Consider the following 21,847-nt stretch of genomic DNA (forward strand, 5'->3'; position numbering starts at 1 on the left):
CCAGTACCTTCTCAAAGGAAAGTTTAAGCATTTTGCCTGTCTTTAAGACCCCTTTACTTACTTACTAACTGGGCCCTCCTTTGCAGTCTTATTTGCCCCAACTCTGAACTAATCTTGTATTTTTAGCAGATACTCAGCACTCTCCAAAGAAGTTATTAGTCACAACTATTCCTGGTGTAAGGCAGGTTCTTGTACCTTTCTAAATTGCATTCTCCTTTTAGATTCCAGTTCAAATGGGAATTGAAAGCCCCCCCCAATCTTTTTCTCTTGGAGTTAATATCTCCCTTTATTAAACTCCATTAGCATTATTTGTACTTGGATTAAAGCACTTATTCCAGTCAGCTTTATATTGTAGTAATATCTGCCTTTCTTCGCTACTGGATCGAAAGCTGCTTAATGGGAAGGATCCTGTGTTTATTTTTACCTTTTCCACAAAGTCTTACACATAATAGGAACTTCATGTTGAGTTGAACATTGCCAATTTATTTACTCTATGCATGTATTTCCAGGGCTATGGTTCTGATGGTCTAAAGTTGTTATCACATGAAGAAAGTATATCATTTGGCGAGTCTGTACTGAAGTTGACTTTTGATCCTGGTACAGTCGAAGATGGCTTACTTACTGTAGAGTGTAAACTGGACCACCCTTTCTATGTTAAAAATAAAGGTAGGGCTTCAATTTTCAATTTGTAGTAACTTTTTAAAGAAAGCTTCTTAAATCTATACTTATGTCTTGTGGCATAATTATTTGATGATTAAGAAAAAACGTTTTGAAGGGAAAACTTCTTTCAAACTAAATAAAACTACCATAGGAAATGCCTTATAATAATACCTAATGATGTTTAAATGTCTTAGCAGTAGTCAGGTGGAGCTCTACTTCCTGTGGGTATGAACTTGTAGATTCATGTAGCATACTATAATAAGCTCTCTGTTGTTTTGATATAGTTTGGGGAATGGAGTATTCTGGTAATTGAAGTTTGGTTGAGGCCAAATATGCTTTACACCTGAATCACATTAACACTGTCAAACGTAATGATTCAGAGACTATTTCATGGTCTCCATCATCATTTATCATTTACTATCTTGTAGGTCAATGGAAGTGCTGATTGATAGAATTTGATATACTAGTAAAATGCTGAGTTAAACTAGTTTTGGAGCGCTTTTGCATTGTTTAAATAAAACACTTGGATTTGCTTTGTGGCAAAGATATATGACTTGTGTTATAAATCTATGACATACTTTTTTAAGACTCAGAAGTGACATAGCTATCATATAATAAATAATTTGGATGCTTTCTGTCAATCTCCATCCTTTATGTAACAATAGTTTGCTTTAACTTTAGGTTGGTCATCATTTTATCCAAGCTTGACTGTGGTACAGCATGGCATTCCATGTTGTGAAATTCATGTTGGTGATGTATGTCTACCTCCTGGACACCCCGATGCCATTAATTTTGATGATTCAGGTGTTTTTGATACATTTAAAAGGTAATATTGAATTCCTTTTTTTCTCTCTCTGAAAAAAAAATTAAAGTTTACTCTTAATCTCCCTAATGATTGCTGTTTAGGAGGTTAAACCTTTAAAGATCTGAGAATTATAAAAGGACTACTTAGAAGAGGGATGTACAGTTGACCCTTGAACAACACAGGGGTTAGGGGCACTGACCCCTCTACACAGTTGAAAATCCACATATAACTTACAGCCAGCCCTTTGTGTAGGCAGATTCAACCAACCGTGGACTGAGTAGTATTTACTATTGAAAAAAATCCATGTGTAAGTGGACCCATGCAGTTCAAACGCACAGTGTTCAAGGGTCAATTGTATATGAATAAATGAAAAAAAAACTTGGTAATTAAAGTAAAATAATATAGTTCGAGTTTTTTAATTAATTTATTTTTGGCTGAGTTGGGTCTTCGTTGCTGCATGTGGACTTTCTCTCGTTGTGGCGAGCAGGGGCTACCCTTCCTTGTGGTGCATGGGCTTCTCATTGTGGTGGCTTCTCTTGTTGTGGAGCACGGGCTGTAGGTGCGTGGGCTCAGTAGTTGTGGCTTGCGGGCTCTAGAGCGCAGGCTCAGTAGTTGTGGCACGCAGGTTCAGTAGTTGTGGCTCGCAGGCTCTAGAGCGCAGGTTCAGTAGTAGTGGCGCACGGGCTTAGTTGCTCCTCGGCATGTGAGATCTTCCCAGACCAGGGCTCGAACCTGTGTCCCCTGCATTGGCAGGCAGATTCTTAACCACTGCACCACCAGGGAAGTCCCTCGAGGAGTTTTACGAAGAATGAAATAATGCCATTTGCAGCAACATGGATGGACCTAGAGATTATCATACTAAGTGGGGTGAGTCAGAGAAAGACAAATACCATATATCATCACTTATATGTGGAATCTAAAAAATGATGCAAATGAACTTATTTACAAAACAGAATTAGACTCACAGAAATAGAAAACAGACTTATAGTTACCTAAGGGGAAAGGGGGAGTAGGGAGGGATAAATTAGGAGTTTGGGATTAACAGATACTAATATATAAATTACTATATATATAATAGATAAACAACAAGGTCCTGCTGTATAGTACAGGGTAGTATGTAATAAACTATAAAGGACAGAAATCTGAAAAAGAATATGTATATTAAATATATATATATATAAGTGAATCGCTTTGCTGTATACCAGTAACTAACACAATATTGTAAATCAACTATACTTCAAAAAAAAAAAAAGACTTTTACATGGAGTAGTCATGTAGGAAAAGTGACTTCATAAAACATTTAAGATTAGGAAAATACCACATTATATGTCTAGGAATTAAATAGATCATCTTTGATAGTTAAGAAAAGAAAAATTTGCTAAATCTGGCCAGTTGTTTTGAACCAGACCGTAAGTCTGTTAATTGTATCTTTCTTTTTATTTAGCTAACTGTGTCTTCGTTTACTATTCATTTTGACCAAGGGCATTAGTTGCATGGATTAAAAATTGTAAAAACAGCAAAAAGTTGACATTTGGAAAGACTTAAAGAGGAAAGTGATTTTTCCTGAGATCACCCTATTAGTAAGTGGTAGAATAGGACAAGGACCCATGTGTGCTGACATTCAAGAAAGTTGACCAACTGTCTGAATTTGTGCAGAACTTTTCTGGTTTTAGCACTGAAAGTCCTGCACCACTGGAAACCCTTCAGTCCTGGGAAAATAGGGGCAGTTGGTCACCCTCCTCCCAGAAGGAACCCAGGGAAAGTATATGATATCTGGGATTTTAAGACCCATTCTTTCTTCTTTTTGAAAAAAAGTTAGCTTTTATTTATTTAGTTTTGGCTGCGTTGGGTCTTTGTTGCTGTGCGTGGGCATTCTCTAGTTGCAGCGAGCAGGGGCTACTCTTCATTGCGGTGCAGTGGCTTCTCTTGTTGCGGAGCATGGGCTCTAGGCATGCAGCCTTCAGTAGTTGTAGCACACGGGCTCAGTAGTTGTGGCTCACAGGCTCTAGAGCGCAGGCTCAGTAGTTGTGGCGCACGGGCTTAGTTGCTCCGCGGCATGTGGGATCTTCCCAGACCAGCACTCAAACCCGTGTCCCCTGTATTGGTAGGCGGATTCTTAACCACTGCGCCCAGGAAAGCCCCAAGACCCATTCTTTAAGATAATTATCAAATCCATAGGCGTTTAAGTAGAGAATTTTCAAGAATTTCTGCTGGCCTGAAGATTTTAAATAAATTCAGTTTAATATAATAAAATAAAAGGTTAATATGTTTTTTTATTTTGAAAGCACAAGTGAGACTTTTTTTTTTTTTTTTTTTTTTTTTTGCGGTACGCGGGCCTCTCACTGTTGTGGCCTCTCCCCGTTGCGGAGCGCAGGCTCAGTGGCCATGGCTCATGGGCCCAGCCGCTCCGCGGCATGTGGGATCTTCCCGGACCGGGGCACGAACCCGTGTCGCCTGCATCGGCAGGCGGACTCTCAACCACTGCGCCACCAGGGAAGCCCAAGTGAGACTATTTTTTAAAAACATTAAAAAAAATCAACCAGCACAGGGCCTGGCACAGGCTATATGCTCAACAAACATCTGCAAGATTGGAATCTAAATGCTGTTTGACTCTCTTTTATACAGTCTTTTTTGAAAAACAACATTGTTAAGGTCCAGTACTCAGAGTATTCTTAGGATTTAGATCCGTGATACCTCTAATGTTTGGTGAGAGTGTAAATGGATAAAAAAATTTTGGAAGATACCTTTATTGTCTACCAGTGAATATCGGCAGTTCCATTCCTCTGTATGTACACCATAGAGAAGTAAATGCTTGTAGACATGCACTAGGCGATGTGTAAAGTTCAAGCTGTGTTGCTTATGACGTGGAAACAGTATCAGTACTCATTCACTGGAGACTGAATGCATATAGTGTGGTACAATCATACAGTAGAATTCTTTTTGTCAGTGGAAGTTGAATGAACCGTAGCCATACATTTTAAAACATGGATCTTTAGAAATAATGTTAAGTAAAAATTAGTCTGGAATCAGATGTTCTTTGGAAATATATCTAATAAAATTATAAATCTAATTACATTTATATAATCTTTCTATAGTATGTAAAATACACATTATACAGTTACGCCAGGGACCCTTAAGGTCACCCCCAGGTTCAGTGATTTACTGGGAGGGCTCACAGGATTTAGTAGTCATATGCACAGCTATGATATCTTACATTGAAAAGATATGAAGCAAAGTCGTGAACAGGAAAGACGTGGGCTTAAGTCGGGGGAAGCCAGGCTTCCAGTGAGTCCTCTCCCGGTGGAGTCACACAGGACAAGCTTATTTCCCCCAGCAGTGAGCTACAACACGTGTGAATCATTATCTACCGGGAGGCTTATTAGACACGCAGCACCAGGGGTTTTATTGGGAGCTGGTTGCATAGGCTGCCTCTGCCTGGCATATACCAAAAGCTTCCAAAAGGAAAGCAGGTGTTTAGGGTAAACCGTATTTTTTGTACATACAGTTTAGGAACAGTGAGCCACTCTTATCAGTTGTGGGTATGATGGGAACCCTCCCGAAATCCAAGTTCCAGATGCTAGTCAAGGGCCAGCCTGTAAGTAACCCTTTGAAAGGACAGCAAGCCTGCAACGTTAATTCATTTCTGCACAATGAAACATTATGTAACATGTTAATATAATTGCTATTTTAACATAATTAATGTCACTGTAGTTTCTATCGTGTTTATGAATGAGTTTTATAATAAAATTGTTGGGAAATTAAGGGAATGATTAACAGTTCAGGAGAATGGTTACCTCTGGGGGTGACAAATGTAGAACTTTAGTGATATTAGAAATATCGTTTCCTTGTTATTTTAAAATTTTTATTATACATATATTCTTTTTCATATTCTTTTCCATTATGGTTTATCACAGGATATTGAATATAGTTCCCTGTGCTGTACAGTAGGACCTTGTGTCTATCCATCCTGTGTATATCATCAGTAGTTTGCATCTGCTCATCCCACACTGCCACTCACTCCCTCCCCCACTCTTCCTCTTCCCTGGCAACCACAGGTCTGTTCTCTGTGTCTTTGAGTCTGTTTCTGTTTCATAGATATGTTCATTTGTGTCATATTTTATCTTATTTTAGTATTATTTTTTATTTATTTATTTTGGCTGCATCACGTGGCTTGCAGGATCTTAGTTCCCCGATCAGGGATTGAACTCAGGCCCTTGATAGTGAAATCACGGAGTCCTAACCACTGGACCACCAGGGAATTCCCTGTCACATTTTAGATCATATGGTTGTCTTTTTGACTTACTTTGCTTAGTAAGATAATCTCTAGGCCCATCCATGTTGCTGCAAATGCAAGCCTCAGTGTTTTAACTGTAAAATGGAGGTGATAACACCTGCCTAACTCTGCTCCTTGTTGTGAGGACTAGAAATTATAGTATCCAGCTGGCACACAGTAGGTGATCTTGGGTCATGCTGGTCTAGGAAGGGCACTGGAGTAGATGTTAGCTTGCTGAGGACCAGAAGAAGTCAGCAATAAACTGATGGATGAGCTCTTAAACACAGTAGGTGGCTCTATTGTAGAAAGGAAGCTTCCAGGTGAGAGCTTGAGTTGAAGAAGCCCATTTGAGACATTGGGTATTGAGGCCAATCTTCTAGGCATCAGGCAGGTTTAGGACAGTCACTTTACCAATCTAGACTACTTCTACAATAATAATTGATACCCCAGTTGAGTACCTGCTGTGTGCTCGCCTCTGCCTTAAGTGTTTTATACAGTCTGTTCTGCCAGCTGTGCAACACTGCATAGCAAATATTATCTTCTTTTCAGAGCTAAGTAAACTGAGGCTAGAGGGTTACCTGCCCAAGCTCATACCATTAGTAAGTGGCAGAGACGGGCTATGAGCCCAATTAAAATTTTATATTATTACGTTCTCCAGAGTGATTTATTTTACCCTCTCGGTCAGTTGTCAGTCATGTTGAGAGCCTAATATGTGCTGGCACTGGGGATTGAAGATCAGTTAAGACATAGGCCTGCCTCTTTGCTTCCAGCCTAGAGAAGGGAATGGATGAGGCCGTGTGTACCATGTGTAGGTGCTGGTTGGGAGGCAGTGTAGCCTGGTAAGCAACACAGCTCTGCAGCAGACTGCCTGGATTCACAGCCGGGCTCTGTGATAGCTTTGCTGCGGAAACTGGGGTAAGTTAATTTTTCCATGGTCTTCAAAACAAAGAAAAAAGCTGTAAAATGAGGATCATATCGAAGGGAGGGTTAAGTGAGTTAGTATTTCTGATTCAGTTAATAGACACTAAACTATTGTACTTTTTCTTTAAGAGCAATAGACAATGACGGTGGAAAGGGGCATCCTAAGCTCGAGGAATGGCATGTAGAAAAAAAGTGAGGTGAAATAAGGCACATTTTAGGAACAGATAGCAAAGAGAGCGAATGCTCAGTATAGCAAAAAATTAAGCTCTTTTAAAAAGATATTTTATGTAATATAATGCTGTAGTCATGTCAAAAATCTGAATTCTGTGATTGAATATTTCAAGCTACTTTAAATTGTATCCATAATGGAAATGGATGACGGTTATATTTGTACCACTAGATGGTGGAGTTTTCAAATTTCAGTAGGCAATTAGCTTACCCTATTTTTAAATCTTTCGGTATTTCAAATTATAATTATTTTCCTGCAGTAGAAATTAATAATTTTGTGTCAGGTTCATTTACAAATGCTTAAGTTTGCTATTTTTCTAAATTACATATGAGAGGGGCTTAAGATAGCAAAAATTATTTCTCTGGCATAATACTGATTGCTAAGCATTTATTGGATGATTTTGGAGTCATACTTGTAAGTACACTTATTTCATGTAATACCTGTAAAAAAGCAGATGTTGTGTGGTTGATAATTGGTAAAAGTCATTTTTACTGTGTGCAGTGAATGGCGTGCACCTCACTCAGGTAGCTCTCTGTATGTCAGAATCATTCATAATCGCACATTGCTTCACCTGTAGGCGGATACTATTCCTGTAGCTATTATCAACCTGTTGATGGACTGCCAGAATCTCTGTTTCAGGGAGAGAAAGAGGAGTTGGGGTGAAGTAAAAGATTTTCTGCTGAGATTACCAGTGTAAGCAGTGAAGTTAACAGAGTTGGAACAAGAGAATTCTCTTGACAGGTATATTTTTAGGCTGTGGTCTACGTTATTTCTAATTTTCAGATGATGTTTTCAATTAATCTGATGGTTATTCACCTTGAGGTTTGCCAACAGCAGTGCAGAGTACCATGGTACTCATGAGGAAACCTGGGGCTTTGGAGCTGGACAAACAGATCTGGGTTGAGAGCTAGTAGATGTGAGGCCTTGGGTGAACAATACTTTTTTAGCTTGTTTCTTCATATAAAGAGAGGATAATGATAATCGCCACGCAGGCTTGTTGAGAAAAGGAGATGATATGGAAAGCTTATATACCTATATAAACTGAACATACCTAACAAAATGTGGCCTTTCCTGATCAATGTGGGGTTTTAAGTTATTAGGCTATGTTATAATATATGGATAGCCTTGAGGGGAGACTAATGCATGTATGACTGTATTCACATGTCATTGTAAACAGATGACCCAGGCTACTGTGCATTTAAAGTTTCTTTAGCTACATTTAACCACTTCTATCTGTCCTTACCCAACATCTTGTCTTATGTAGTAGTTAGTCCTTAGGCCTGGTATACGCTTGCTACTCTGTTTTAATTTTGTAGTTTCAGGCTTCTAGAGGTCAACAAATTAGATTATCAAATTTGTCAAAAAATGAATCTAAAGTAGGAATGAGTTGTATGGGATCTGAAGAAGGTGTTTGCTATGAATAAAGTATGTGGATTGTAACAGATTCCTTTGAAGTGGGGAGGCTTGGAAGTCTTTTATAAAAACATTTTGTATTAAGATTAAAAAAATAAATTTAGTAAATGCATACATAAGCTTTCATCTTACAAGCAACTATCAATGGTGAAGTTGCTAAAGTAGTGTTGGTAACATTATTTAAGGTAAAATACATTGAAATTTCCAATCAGATCTTAAGGGTCTTTTTTTTTTTAATCCTGTTTTCACAAATCAGATAACTATACTGAATTAAAATCCTGTTAATGAATTTATATATTTATTTACAGCTATGACTTCACGCCTATGGATTCCTCTGCAGTCTATGTGTTAAGTAGTATGGCTCGTCAGCGTCGTGCATCTTTGTCTTGTGGAGGACCTGGAGGTCAAGACTTTGAAAGATCTGGATTCAGTAAAAACTGTGGCTCCCCGGGATCCTCACAGCTCTCTTCCAATTCCTTGTATGCTAAAGCTGTCAAAACCCACAGCTCAGGGACTGTGAGTGCCACTTCTCCTAACAAGTGCAAAAGACCAATGAATGCCTTCATGCTTTTTGCCAAAAAATACAGAGTTGAATATACTCAGATGTATCCAGGGAAAGATAACAGGTAAAAATAGTGATAATTCTGACTATAACAATTCAGTAACACTTCTGTGCAGTTCAGAGGAGCTGGGACAGTTAAGTTATTCAATAGCTTTCATTATTGAATTCTGTTTTCCAGGTTGATTTTAAAGTAAAATGTTTAAGTGGAATTTTTAGGGTCATGTGTAACTGTTTCATAATACCTAGACAGATAATTAGGTTAGCTAAGAGGTAAGGATCTGCCTTCTAAAATAATATTAAATGTCACTTGCCTGTTAGATGACACAGTTCTAACAATTGACTGTTCCATCTTTACAGAAAAGACTAGCACCTTCTTGTGTCAGATCTCAAGGATGTACTTGTTTTACAACTGTGTCATGCTATGGGATGTGCAGGCATTGGCAGTTTGTAATGACTGCTAGATTTGTCAAAAGACCACGAGGGGTCCTCACTAGAGCCCAGGGATAAAAGTTAACAGTGCGAGTCCTTCCTACTGTTTGCTTGTGCCCATACCTCATCTCTTAGAATCCTCTACTGCTCGCTTCCTCTCAAACCAACCAAGCTCTCCACGAATTAAAATTATCTTCTCCATTCTTCTTAGTTCCCTTAATCCTTGATATTCTGAGAAAAGTCAAATGATTATGCACATAAAATAATTCAGCTTTGAATTCCGGTTTTAATGACTCATGATCTTTTTATATATATACACATATATATATACATGAGATATAATTGACATATGACATTATATTAGTTTCAGGTGCACAACATAATGATTTACTATTTGTACATATTAAGAAATGATCACAACTAGTCTAATATCCATCACCATACATAGTAATTTTTTTTCTTGTGATAGGAACTTTTAAGATCTATGTTCTTAGCAATTTTCAAATATACCACAGTATTATTCACTGTACTCACCCTGCTGTACATTACAGCTCCATCACTTAAAACTGGAAGTTTGTACCTGTTGACCATCTTCACCCATTCTGCCCACCCCAAATACTTCCATTTTAAAAAGAGAAGCTTCTTGTACCAGATGCATCTGTGACTTGGAAATTGATACATATGTGAATACTTTTTAATCAATTTCACTAGTAAATGTGTCAACCATTATATAGTACCTTTAACTCGGAGACTATAAAAACTGGTTTTTATTTTACTAAAAGAAGATGCAGTGCAATGTTGAATTGCATCGACTTACTGGATTAAAAAATACATTTACTACATTTTAAATTTCTTTTCAAGTAGAGCTTCTGTGGCGACTGTTCTAAAGCTCAGATGCCTGTTTTCTAGCTTCCATGTCAGCCATTGTGAAATCTTTTGTATGTACTTCATGCAGTCATTCCAGACCACCTGTTTCGTATGAGTGTCATGAAATTAAGGGTTAATGAGGGTTAAGCTCTTCACAAAAGGGTAACAGTTTGTGTCTGCCTGTTCTGGATGAGACCATTTTAGTAGTTTTGGGAGCAAATTAATAAATAGGGAACAGCTTCAAATTTCTATCATGATGGGTCTTACCAGTTTGACTTTTTCCCCTTTGAGTTTATCCGGTTTTCTTAAGTAGTAAGTGTAAATGTGGCCTAAGGTTTATTTGGTGGTGTTTTTGGAGATAAGTGCTAAGTGTGCATAGTTAGCGCCACCACATTTTCACGGCGGTTGCATGAATGAAAAAAGGCTATCGTGATTATTTGATGGGTTATGGGCACAAACAGAAAGTAAGAATACCTTTCAATACAAGGTGAATACTTTATGCTGCTGATATTAAACACTGTCTGCCTTAATCATCTTAAACATCTTTGGAAGACCGATGTACCCAATGGTAATTCAAACAAACCATTTCGTTGAAATATTTAACTTTTTTCTTCAAATCTAAGCTGTGTAAAATATCCAGTTTTTAGCCCTTTTAGATATTGGCCCTATTCTAGGCGGCTTTAATTGCCAAGATTACGATGAATGGACCATGACTTCAGATTTTACTGGAAATGAGTGCAGTAGTCTTGACCTTTCTCCTTCTCTATGTTGGACGAGATTTTTGTCTTTCAACTTTCTACTTCTTCCTAAAGTAGCAGCACTTGACATGAGTTTTCTGAAAAATTCTTGCTTTCAACACTGTGTAAATGTTTCTTTTACAGAGCCATAAGTGTGATCCTTGGTGACAGGTGGAAGAAAATGAAGAATGAAGAGAGGAGAATGTATACATTAGAAGCAAAGGCTTTGGCTGAAGAACAAAAACGTTTAAATCCTGACTGTTGGAAAAGGAAAAGAACCAATTCAGTATGTTTCAACAAGTAGTTGCTTAAAGTGATCTTGACTTAACTCCAAAATTGTACTAGCGTATTGGAGCGGTTGTTAGAAGCTTTAAAAGGGCGTTGATGCTGTTTCTCAGCCTTCTTACCTTTCAGAACCTAAGTAATGTTTGCACACCATCATATAAGGCAGGCTGCCTTTCGTCATTAGTGCCATTTACTCTCATAGCTTGGAAAGTAGGAATGTTTGCTAGAGATGCTAAAGTAGAAGAATCTGAAATGAGTATTTCTGGTTGGGTTGAAAGATGGGGCTTATTAACTCATTACTATCACAGGAGAGGAATTTTCTGATTTGGGGTGGTATGTCTCAACAGCCTTCTTTTCTTAATTGGTGATGGGCTGTGGAGGTGGGGACTTCTGACATTTGCACAGAATTTCTAGGTTAAAAATCTCAGCAAGGAGAAGAAATAGAAAGGCCCGGGAAGGCTAGTAAACAAGTTTGCACCATAATAATGCTGTATTGGATAGACCTGATTGTTAAAACTTTTCCATTACTAGACTAGCATCTTTTAAGTGTTTTCGGTTAATTACAAGAAAACATCACATGATTGATAGAACAGAATGAGCTCAATTTGAAATACCATTTAAAGACAAAGGGAGAGCATCAGTACTTCGCAGCAGGAGGGCTGGCCAAGGATGTTCTAATTCATTCTCTGTATTTGTCTATTTCTGCATAGTAACATGTGGTTCTCATCTGTGTAAGAATTTCTTATAAAGCAGCAGTCAGCAGTCAGATTCCAGTATGAGGGTGACTGAACTAGATTTTTGAAGTTCTTTAGGATTCCATGTGGTAGGACTTGGCCTGGATCCCCTTTCCTGTCTGCTCATCCTAGTCGATCTCTCTTGTCTCAGCATTTTCATAAATTTTCTGGATGCTTGGACCATCAGGTATTATCAGACTTTAAAAAAATCACCACCTTTGAGAAAGCAATCTTTTTTTAATAGTATGGTTGTTAACATTATATTATCCATCTTAGCTTTCATTTGTAGAATTGCTATGTATTGATGTGTAAACATTCACTGAGTTATTTTATCTCCACAGGGCTCACAACAACATTAAACCAGGATGCTAATGTTCTTAAGTCTGTATTTGCATAAACACTGACTGTTGATGGAAAGACTTAAGAAGATCAAGGTCTCACCATTTGTCCTGAATCCGTGTGACCGTAAGATACTGATAGCATTGAGTCTTGAAATGATTGATTTAATAATATGAGTGAGGATTTGCTTTCTCCATTAGAGCATTAAGTAAGCTAAAACTATCAACATTGTAAACCAAATTGCCTTATTTTCTTCCAAACTTCATATATGTCTATCAGGTAATATAGGCTTGAAAATTGATATCCTGTGGTGCTAAAGTACAGTAGAAAGAGAGGAGAAGTGTATACATGTTTTATTTTAAATTGTACAAAGGGGGAATTTAAAAATATGTAACTGCTGTTTATACATTGGCTCCTTACTGCTTATTAATCTGTATTGTATACGTAATGGAGTGAAGCAGAAGCCGGGAGTTGGCCTTTCCTTGAGCAACCACCATATGGCTCAGCATCTGTGCCAAACACGGGGGGCTCCTAGTCTGGCCAGTGCCAAGAGGTTGCCGGAACAGGGGGCAGGTGGATGGTGTCAGTGTCACAGCCTGAGAGCCACCTGCCACGGCTCCCGGAGCATGCTGAGTGGACGCGCCAGGTGGCAGCACCCACCCCTTGTTCGATGGAGACAGCCCAGGCCAAGGTAAAGTTAGTGAATAGCATTGGGGTATAGTCACTGTAATGGTGCTGTTAACGGTTGACACCATTGTATTTTTAACTTTTGTGTCCTGTATCTCCTCAGCCACATATCTTAATATCGTATTTGTCATCGTATCTCTATGGTGGGGGCAGACTTTGCACTTATGCAGTGCAACACGTGCACTTTACTTTCCTCCAAACTGTCTACAGTGAGAGCAAACACAATGGCAATACAGCTGCTTATGCTCTGAGCTACAATCATGGCTTTTCATGTTACTTACCCAGTGGTGTTTCTGGTTAGGAATCACAGCTGTAAAATTGAATTTCAGTTCATTACACTTCTTCATGATGTTGCCCCTAAATTTTGCACACTATATTCTTGTATATTATTTCAAATAAAATGAAAAAAATTGTTTATCTCTGACTTCCACCGATTGATCCTGACTGAACTTTACCAATGAGTCATCAGAATAACAGGTTCAGGAGATGGAAAATATTTTAGAAGTGGCTTATGGGATTTTAAACATTAAATTTAAAATAAAATGTTAATGACAGCAAGGGCAATAGAAAGCTAAGGCCCTAGATTACCTACTATTTATAAGAAATCTTGTAGAGTAAAAGTTATTTTTAACTTGGCATCTCTGTTACAAAGTTGAACAGCCCCAAAAGTCTGTTTTTAATAAAATGACACACACGAGTGTAAAGACAGCCTTGCTCTATCTTTATTAAAGATACAGTAAGACACAGTTAAACAACATTTAGCCCTACATCTTAGCTTTGGGATATGCCAGTGGTTCCCAAGCTTTGTTGCACGTTGGAAACACTTCAGGATATATATATTTTTAAATACTAATGCTTGGCTTCTACCCCCATACGTGTTAATAAGGGGTACAAATTGGGCATCAGGGTTTTTTAAAGCTTCTACCAGTGAGTCTAATATGCAGCCAAATATGGAAACCACTGGGCTACCTACTTATCCAGTGAGGAGGGATGCCAGTTGGGGAGAAGCAGTGTACTTACTATAAGTTGGTCGAATCCCTTAAGAAGCAGCGGGGACTCTGTGATGGGAAAGAAGTTTTAGATAGCCTCACAGAAAAGCCTGAGAGGAGACACAAGAGTTTGGTACCTTTCTGGAAAAAATCAGGTCCACAGAGTTGGAAGGTGGTGATGATGAATCAGTTTTGACATTTTATGCTACGTAAGGTAGAAGGGCTTCAGAGGTAAACAGCAAAGATCAACAGGAAATACAAAAAATTCAATTACATTCTTAAAATAGTAGATGGCAGCTGTCCTTTAGAGTGTGTGTTAGTTTAATTGCCAACCTTGGATGGGTTAGCACAAAATGGACATTAAGAAATACTTCACATTATTACTGAAGAGCAGACATAGCTTTTTGAAGCAGCTGAACCATTATGGGATAAACTGGTGCAAATTCTTTGCCTTCTCTGCTTTTAACTGATTGAACATAAGCTTCCAGGGCACCCCTGAAAACCAAAAGAAAACAAGGATCAGAAGATTATACAAATGAAATTAAAAGAGCTCGGAGGATGCCAACACCTAAAAGCAGCCCATTTCTGGAACTGCTTTGCCCAGTCGACCAGCCCTCAAACACTTGTTGGTCGCGTTCCTGTGGTTAAGGTGCAGAGCTGTGCACGGTTTTCAGCCTGCGTTGCACTTAGTGGTCTCATCACCCAATCGGAGGCTCTCTGGCGGCTAAGATTTCTTTCCTACTGAAGAGACTTCTGCGGAGCCAAGCGCAGCCTGTGTCGACGCACCGAGCTCACGAGGGGGCGCCCTGCACTGTGCAGCGTGCACGGCACTGCCGGAGGCGGGACCCTCGCTCAGCACACACTGACACTGGCAGGGCTTTGTATTCCTGTTACCACAAGTAGGATCAATTGTTCTTAGGCTCCAACTGTTGGCCTGTTAGGCGACGAGGAGGCAGGCAGTCTGAATTCAGCCAAGGGTATGATGATGATGTTCTCATGAATTAGATCCGGGGCTCAGCAAACCAGCCCACAGGTCAAGTCCAGCCCTGTCCTTGTTCGTTTATGCATATTTTTCATTATTGGTCTATTTAAGTTCCAAGTAGAACAGTTTTTTGTCATAGCCATGAAGTTTCACACTCTTGAGAGTAGAGCATTTCCATAAAGATGTAAGTTAATACCATAACTCGGCTCACATACTGTCTCAAGTCCCATCTAATGTGTAATTTTTCACTTTTATTTGCTCCCAAACACTGAAAATATGCATCCTCTGTCAGGCTTGGCCGTTATTTTCATTTCACTGCAGGGGATATACTTGCCAGGCGCGTGTCCAGCTGTGCTCACACCACAGCGCCCTGCAACCCCACTAGCCACTGTCATGGTTTCATACACAACTGAATCTCCAATCTCTCATTTCCAGCCCTGACCTCCCTCCTGATCTCTGTGTTCTGGACATCTTTATCTGATTCCTTCCAGGTCTCCCTCAAACTCACCTGTCAGAAACCCAGGGCTGTCCGAACCCATGGAACGTGTAACACTGAGAGTGAGCCCCGGTGTAAGCTGTGGACGCTGGGTGACCATGATGTCCATGTGGGTTTCCCAGCTGTAACAAATGGGGCCACTGTGGAGGAGGGGGTGTTGATAATGGGGGCGGCTGTGCAGTGGGGGCAGGGGACATAGGGAAAAATCTGTGCCTTCTCAAATCTGCTGTGAACCTAAATCTGGTCTAAAAAATATCAAAGAAAAAGGAAAAAACAAACCTAGAATAAAAAAACCCAGGCGAAGGGTAGCGTTCTGTCCCTTCCCCTATTTCAGCAAAGGACACCATCATCTCCCCAAGGTCTGTATCTAAAATTCTTTTAGTCCTACACCTGACCACCACTTTTAACTTACCCCACGTTACCACATCCGGTCCCTCCTCTCCCCTTTAGCTTCAGTCTCAACCCTGCCATCTTGTTCCCTAATTGCTGCTGTAGCCTCGTAGGTGGTGGTCACCCTGGTGCCATCAGCCCTGCACTAGAGGACCTGCCACACTACAGCCAGAGACGGCCACCTGAGGTCCGTGACCTGCCATGCCCTCTCGCCATCGGGGCAGTGTCTCCACTCACAACCCCACCGAACACCAGCTTCATCAACAACCTCCCCCAACGCTGTGCGACTGCTGGGTTCCAAACCGTTTGCTGTGCCCTAAAAAGACCCTCAAATCATTAGTTTCCGTTGTTCGCGTTACCGACACAGGCAGAGCAGCTCCATCCAGCTCACTGGTGACTCTCAGCCCAACCCTGAGAGACCTGGGTGCTCGTGCAAATACCACTCTGAAAGAAAGATGTCTCTGCCTAACAAGGTCGGGCTCCAAAAAGGGCCTGTTTCCCTTCAACCACACTGGCTTGTCTCATTATTAGCAAGACACAGCTTCTTCATTAACCATTCTTATCTTTGGAACGCCCCTCCCCGCTTTCTTCCTCGTAGAGCTTTTACACAGGACCAGCCCAAATGCCTTTAGATAAAGCCTTTCCTAACTCGAGGCAGCACAAAGCTGAATCCACCGTGGAGTCACATAAAGTGGAAAGGTCTGGGACTTCTGCACCAATAACGTGGCTTAGCCAGACCCCAGCATTTGGGGACGGATCCTTGAAGGCTGGCTTCAAGTGAAGTAATACTTTACTACTCATGCTAAAGTAATCAAACTAGAAACCAGCTCTGCGGGGGCCTGGCAGGCTCTTAGTTAAGAAGCACCACTGGTACATCAGGCTCTGCGCGCCACCCGCCCCCCCCCCCCCCCCCCCGCCCCACACCGAACTAGCTGTGTGATCTGGGCTACATTTTGAGCCTATTTGCTCATCTGCAAAGTGGGGAGAATACCTACATGATTTAGTTTTGAGAGTTAAAGGATCGTACTGTGAAGAACCTGGCTCTCTTCCAAGTACATCTGTGAACCTATGAAGCACTCAAATACGGTTTTCCCCACCGTGCTTCTGATGGCCTCAGATTCTCCATGTAAGGAGCAAGTTGTTTACGCTTCTACCATGCATGACCACATTGCTGTGAAAGGATCTGTGTGTTGGTTAGTTTCCCTCTTAATATGTAACAACTCTGAGGCTTGGGGCTGTTTTCTGCATTTATGTAGCCCCAGGACCTAAATGCTTGCCAAATGCAGGGTGAACGAATTAAAAAAGTGAATTAGATACAGGAAGACAGAGAATTGTAATGAAAAAGACAAAAGCAATGAAGAAAGGAAATAAAAGAGAAGCATGAGTGCAGGGATCCTCAAAAGTACAGGCAAGCAAAATGGAATTTAATGCCCTTAAAGAACAATGTCCTGTGAGATGCCTTATTCATGTCAGGGCTGAGCCTTAGATGAAGCTGTTTCTCTGTGAAAAAACTTGTTTCTTTTAGTAATGCTATTTAAGTTGCTATGGCATCCTGGGCAAACGCCCCACTCCCAACATGTAGTCCCTCCAGATTCACACAAGGTAGAGAAACCCCCAAGGGCTCCAACTGTCTTTGAGACAATGGTGTATATGTATCAGTCTAAGAAATTAATGCACCGAAATTCACAGAAACTGTAATTCTGCAATGAATGGGTTAGAGTCATTTTTATCTAATCAATGGACAAAAATTCACTTAGCAGTTTCATCTGCTTTCAGAAGGTTAAGATATTACATAAAACTAGACAATATGTGGAAGAAAGTTCAGAAATGAGTTTGGTTAGTGTTTTTGGTTTTCATCAAAAACACCATCAGAACTAGGGAGAGAAAAAAGATTAAAGCTGCCCTCCCACGTAAAATCAGAGCAAGATTTTCAAGCAATTATTACTTCATTTGCTTGAGCAAAACATCAGCTTTCTTGGAAGTCGGGCCAAGCATTATGTAAGAGTCTCAACTCTGGTTTGTATCCAAAATAGGAAGATTATTAAAGTTACCCTTATTGAAAAAAGAAATTAGTATAGGAATTGTGCAAACAATTAGCAGAAGGGAGGGTTTGTGGTAACATGGCAACACTGCCCAATGTGATATAAACTAACCAAGTGGAGGATTTTACGGAACACACAAAATTGATTTTTGTCAGGCAGGACCTATCAGTGTGCTTAGTACAGAGATACCTAAATGACTTAAAAAACTACCATGTGCCTTCGCAGGCCTTCCCCTGACTCCATCCTCCCCTGGGTCTCACCTCAGGCACCCAGTTCCCAGAACTGGAAGGGATCTCACACCATAGGAACACCTGAAAGATGTTCCTATGTGGAGACCAAACCCCCACCTCCAACAACAGGGATCCCGTGGTTCTGCAGAAGTGGAGCAGCTGAGGGAATGGTTCCCAGCCCGTGGGCCCTGGACGCCAGGAGGAGGGCAAGGGGTCCAAGGATGCACGGGGCACTGAGAACTGTCTGACGATTGTACAGGTGAAAAGTACCAATAAGCAAATAAAGTCTGTATATAGTTGTGACACCATAAAGGTGTTCCCCTACTGAGACTCAGGAAAAACAAAGGAGAAGAGGCCACAGTCAGAAGAGTTGCTGTCCTACTGCCAATATCGAGTCGGTATGTATGCTGCCAATCCTACCTCTTGTGCAGAACTTGAGAAATCTTTCCATCACAACCTCAGTCTTCATCTTTGCCGAGAACGTAGTCAATACCTGCAGACCCCCAGGAGTTCCCCAGGCTGCCGCCCCGCCCCCAAGGGCGCACATGCCTGCCTGGCAGGGGCCGGGAGGTACCATCTTCCCCACTTACCCCACTCGGCCCCAGGAGTCACTGATGACTCCACTTTTAAAATTAACTTGACTAGGATCCATTCAAGCTCTAGAGAAATGTCTGGTGTCAAAAGGAAGCAGAAAGGAAGGCAGAGGAGAGGTCATTACTTGCCGTTTGTTCCGCAGCAGTAGCTGCTGTACCCTCGATCTGCCCTACTTCTGACGACTTAACACACTGCGCCGGGAGGAGATGAGTCTACAACAAGGTTTGCCCCCAAAGCTAAAACAAATTTACTGACATTTAAAGGGCAATACTCACCCTAGGTTTATCTACAGGGGCAAGAAATTCATCCAGTGGTGCTTCAGTATGCAGGGATGAAATCAGTTTTGCAATAACAGGTAAGAAAGGACGTTCTCTAGGACAGAGCTTCCTGCTTTGTTAGCAGCCTGGGCCGGAGCAGGAGCACAGGGTTTGGAGCCCCCGAGGAGGGCTTCATTCCCTGCTCAGGACCGAAGGCTCTGGTATCAGCCATGCGTGGCGTGATGCGCAGGCCTGATTCAAAAAGCTTGACAGCATTTCTGAGCACGGTTTTCGGTTGCTAAATATAGGCTCAGCAACAGCACTGCCGATGAAATCACTCGGGAGACATTTTTAAAAAGAAGCAAAAGGAAGCAGATTTGTGATGTGCCCATAGCAGGACAACTGTTGTAGATGAGCTCAGTGCAACTCGTTAGAGGACAAAGGTGCGCCCTGTTCCATCAACTGAGCCCTGCGCACTCCTGTACTAGCCAGTGGGCTGCAGCTGGCAAGTCAACGGGACTCGGGGAGGGCACCGCAAAGCCCCACACCAGCCCCGGCGGAGTCCCCCGTCCACACCTGGGGCCTCTTCTGAGGGCCGTTTAACCAGAAGCCGCACTGGCGGTGACAGCTTCACCACGCGTCCCACCCCACTCTTCGCTCAGATACTCAGAGCTGAGAGGACAAGCGGCCAGCACGGAAGAAGAGCAGGGGCGCGGGCCACCCTCCTCTTTATCCACTGGCAGGGCCGGGCGCTCCCCCTGGGCGCCGGTCGCCACACTTGAGGACTCGGCGCCGCTCCCGGATCTGGCAGGCTGAGGCTTCCTCCACGACCCCCACAGCTTCCTTCCTCGGCGGCAGGGGGAGTGGAGTGGGGTGGGCTCGCACTTGACGACTGTGCTGTGAAGCCCCAGCTGTGCTGCGGAGCCGCGGGCCACTTTAAGAAATCCCGATGCTGGCTCCCAGGGAGATTCCGAGGCAGTCAGGGTGTGGCCTTGACACGTGGATTTTTCAAAGCTCCATAAGTGACTCTTGGGTGCAAACACAGCCGAGAACCACTTCAGCACACGAGCCCCAGGCTGGCTCTGGAGAACCCAACTCATCCCCTGCTCTTAGACTCAAGCAAAGGCTGGTTTGGTGCCCTGGTCCCCAGGCTAAGAGCATTAGGGTCCCTTGGAAGAGTCGAGAATGGCTTCCAAAGTGATTTTAAGAGGTACAACTGCCTGGCTTTGGAGAATGAGGGTGACAGAGCAGTTGAATGATGGCTTAAATGTTTTCTAGCTTGGCTGGATATAGGTGATAGTGACACCCCAACCAAGACAGGGAGTCTACATCGACAGAGGAATGGATAAATAAGATGTGGTACGTATATACAATGGAATATTACTCAGCCATTAAAAAGAATGAAATAATGCAATTTACAACAACATGGATGGACCCAGAGATTGTCATACTGAGTGAAATAAATCAGACAGAGAAAGAGAAATATCGTATGACATCCCTTACATGCGGAATCTAAAAAAAAAATGATACAAATAAACTTATTTACAAAACAGAAGCAGACTCACAGACTTAGAGAATGAACTTATGGTTACGGGGCTGGCAGGGGAAGGATGGGGGTATATTTAGGGAGTTTGGGATCGACATGTACACACTGCTATATTCAAAACAGATAACCAACAAGGACCTACTATATAGCACAGGGAACTCTGCTCAATGTTATGTGGCAGCCTGGATGGGAGGGGAGTTTTGGGGGAGAATGGATACATGTCTATGTATGGCTGAGTCCCTTTGCTGTGCACCTGAAACTATCACAACATTGTTAATTGGCTATACTCCAATATAAGATAAAAAGTTTACAAAAACAAAAAAGACAGTGAGTCTAAGAGAATGAGCAGGTTTGAAAGGAAAGATGATTTACTTTCAGCATTTTGGGGTTGAGATTTCTGTGGGGCTTTGAGTGATGACATGTGACAGCAAGTTTGCTGGCCTGAGGCCCCTGGGCAACCAAGATGAACCACAGACCCGGAGCCACAAGACAGACGAGGTCACTAGAGTCATGCGTCTGGGTGAGCTCACCTGGGAACCAAAGTACAGATCGAACGTGAAGGGAAAAGAGCCAGGAACACACTGTGGGAAATGATGGCCTTTAAGGAGTGGACAGAAGAAGACAGTTCAGCAAACGAGACTGAGGGAAAATATGGCCACAGAGATGAGAAGAGAAACAGATGACGGAGGTGCCATGGAAGATCCAAGAAGGCAGGGCCTGTCTTGGTTTGCTTTGTGTCCTCAGGGCCTGGCACATGGTGAGTATCAATAAAAATAAGTGGAATCGGTCAGCTGATGAGCAGTTTCAAGAAGGAAGCGGTGGTCACTTCTAGCTAAAGCCGCAGAGTGATAAAGTGAGAACAGAAACATCTGCATTTGGCGGCTAAGAGGTCTCTGGAGATTTTGGTGAGGGAAATTTCAAAGGGGAGTGCTGATGGAAGAGAGATGCTTAGTAAGTCGTATGTGACAGTGCAAGCATCCCACCCTGGGCATGGCGGGGGTGTACGGGGGGTGGTGGGTGTGTCTGCATGTGTGCACACACGTGCATAAACACACCTGAGAGGCACTAGGCTGCTGGGTGTCCTTGTTTTCTACTAATAACAGTATCACGTTTACTCCCATCTGCGTTCCACGACTTCAGTAACTGCCCCACGTGGAAATGAAGCAGAAAATGGAGCCAAGGCAAGGAGTCGTTTCATAGTTGAGGTTGGTTTTCAAAACAGAAGCGCATGGTTCTTAGGGCTGCATCAGGCACGGGACAGCACAAGAGGGGATGTGGAGGACACGGAAAGCAAAACCTGACATGCCCCCCAGCAACGTGCCCCGGCAGCACTCCAGCAGGTGAGGCGCCTGCCCCGGGGGAGCACAACGTGCACACACC

General features: G+C 42.0%; 2 protein-coding genes across 11 annotated transcripts in view; one reads left to right on the forward strand and one right to left on the reverse strand.

Moving 5' to 3' along the window:
* HBP1 (HMG-box transcription factor 1) overlaps positions 1–13,365 on the forward strand; it is a 30,983-nt gene extending 17,618 nt beyond the window's left edge. For all 7 annotated transcript variants that reach the window (XM_089917817.1, XM_022554473.3, XM_089917818.1 and 4 more), the window contains 5 exons: positions 510–666; positions 1,342–1,486; positions 8,610–8,927; positions 11,041–11,182; positions 12,257–13,365. In XM_089917817.1, coding sequence (XP_089773943.1) covers positions 510–666; positions 1,342–1,486; positions 8,610–8,927; positions 11,041–11,182; positions 12,257–12,274 — 780 coding nt within the window. In that variant the 3' untranslated portion in view covers positions 12,275–13,365. The remainder of the gene's footprint in view (positions 1–509; positions 667–1,341; positions 1,487–8,609; positions 8,928–11,040; positions 11,183–12,256) is intronic.
* A 276-nt stretch (positions 13,366–13,641) lies between these two features.
* The window catches only part of COG5 (component of oligomeric golgi complex 5), a 284,068-nt gene continuing 275,862 nt past the window's right edge, over positions 13,642–21,847 (reverse strand). The window contains exons 22-23 of one of the 4 annotated variants that reach the window (XR_004023181.2): positions 18,940–19,949; positions 14,327–14,425 (exon numbers count right to left, since the gene is read on the reverse strand). Coding sequence is in view for 3 of the 4 variants with exons in the window: in XM_030761468.2 (XP_030617328.1) it covers positions 14,311–14,425 (115 nt within the window). In the remaining variant the exon portion in view is untranslated. Of the gene's footprint in view, positions 14,426–16,700; positions 21,709–21,847 lie in introns of those variants that run through there. The other 3 variants (XM_030761468.2, XM_089917813.1, XM_089917814.1) reach the window with 3 other exon arrangements.

Source organism: Delphinapterus leucas, chromosome 9, assembly GCF_059928025.1.
Source record: "Delphinapterus leucas isolate spDelLeu-1000000601 "Yukka" chromosome 9, BTC_Dleu_Yukka2, whole genome shotgun sequence".
Classification (NCBI taxonomy): domain Eukaryota; kingdom Metazoa; phylum Chordata; class Mammalia; order Artiodactyla; family Monodontidae; genus Delphinapterus; species Delphinapterus leucas.